This window comes from Plasmopara halstedii, assembly GCF_900000015.1.
Source record: "Plasmopara halstedii genome assembly, contig: Scaffold_2386, whole genome shotgun sequence".
Classification (NCBI taxonomy): Eukaryota; Oomycota; class Peronosporomycetes; order Peronosporales; family Peronosporaceae; genus Plasmopara; species Plasmopara halstedii.
In genome coordinates, this window is record NW_020189293.1 from 183,724 (window position 1) to 184,166 (window position 443).

Below are 443 nucleotides of genomic sequence, written 5' to 3' on the forward strand. Positions count from 1 at the left end.
TCATCCGGCAGCAATAAATACACTTGGTAAGCGCAGTTGGAAGGCAGCAGAAAGTGATTTTGTTTTCAGCGGCAACACGATGATCACCTCAATCAAAAACATATCCTCTCTTTCATCCTCGCTTACACTCAAATAGAACATAGTGGGGATAAGGCACTTAAAGATGACAGCGGGCTCAGGCAGTATGAATACAACAGCAGTCCACATGAAGATATTGCTTCTCGGAAGGTGTCCTAAGTGTGAATGTCATCCTCACCCCCATACATATCTCACATTCGATACACAGACACGCAAACTCTTACCGCATCTAGACGCGCAAGAATCTTGGAGGATCGATCAAACTCGCACCAACGATCTGGCAAAAGAACGTCGGGTCTTTCAGGCATACTCAGCGTCGGTCGTATGGGGAAAGAAGTTTGTCCTATCATCTCGATCACACAGAG

The 443-nt window shown here is 46.0% G+C and overlaps 1 protein-coding gene across 1 annotated transcript; it reads right to left on the reverse strand.

Moving 5' to 3' along the window:
• Positions 1-128: 128 nt before the first annotated feature.
• PHALS_03494 (uncharacterized protein) lies at positions 129-386 on the reverse strand (the record flags this gene model as incomplete). Its single annotated transcript, XM_024717711.1, has 2 exons — positions 129-233; positions 303-386. The coding sequence occupies 2 exons, from the start codon at positions 384-386 to the stop codon at positions 129-131; spliced, it is 189 nt and encodes a 62-aa protein (XP_024583183.1).
• Between the last annotated feature and the right edge of the window lie 57 nt (positions 387-443).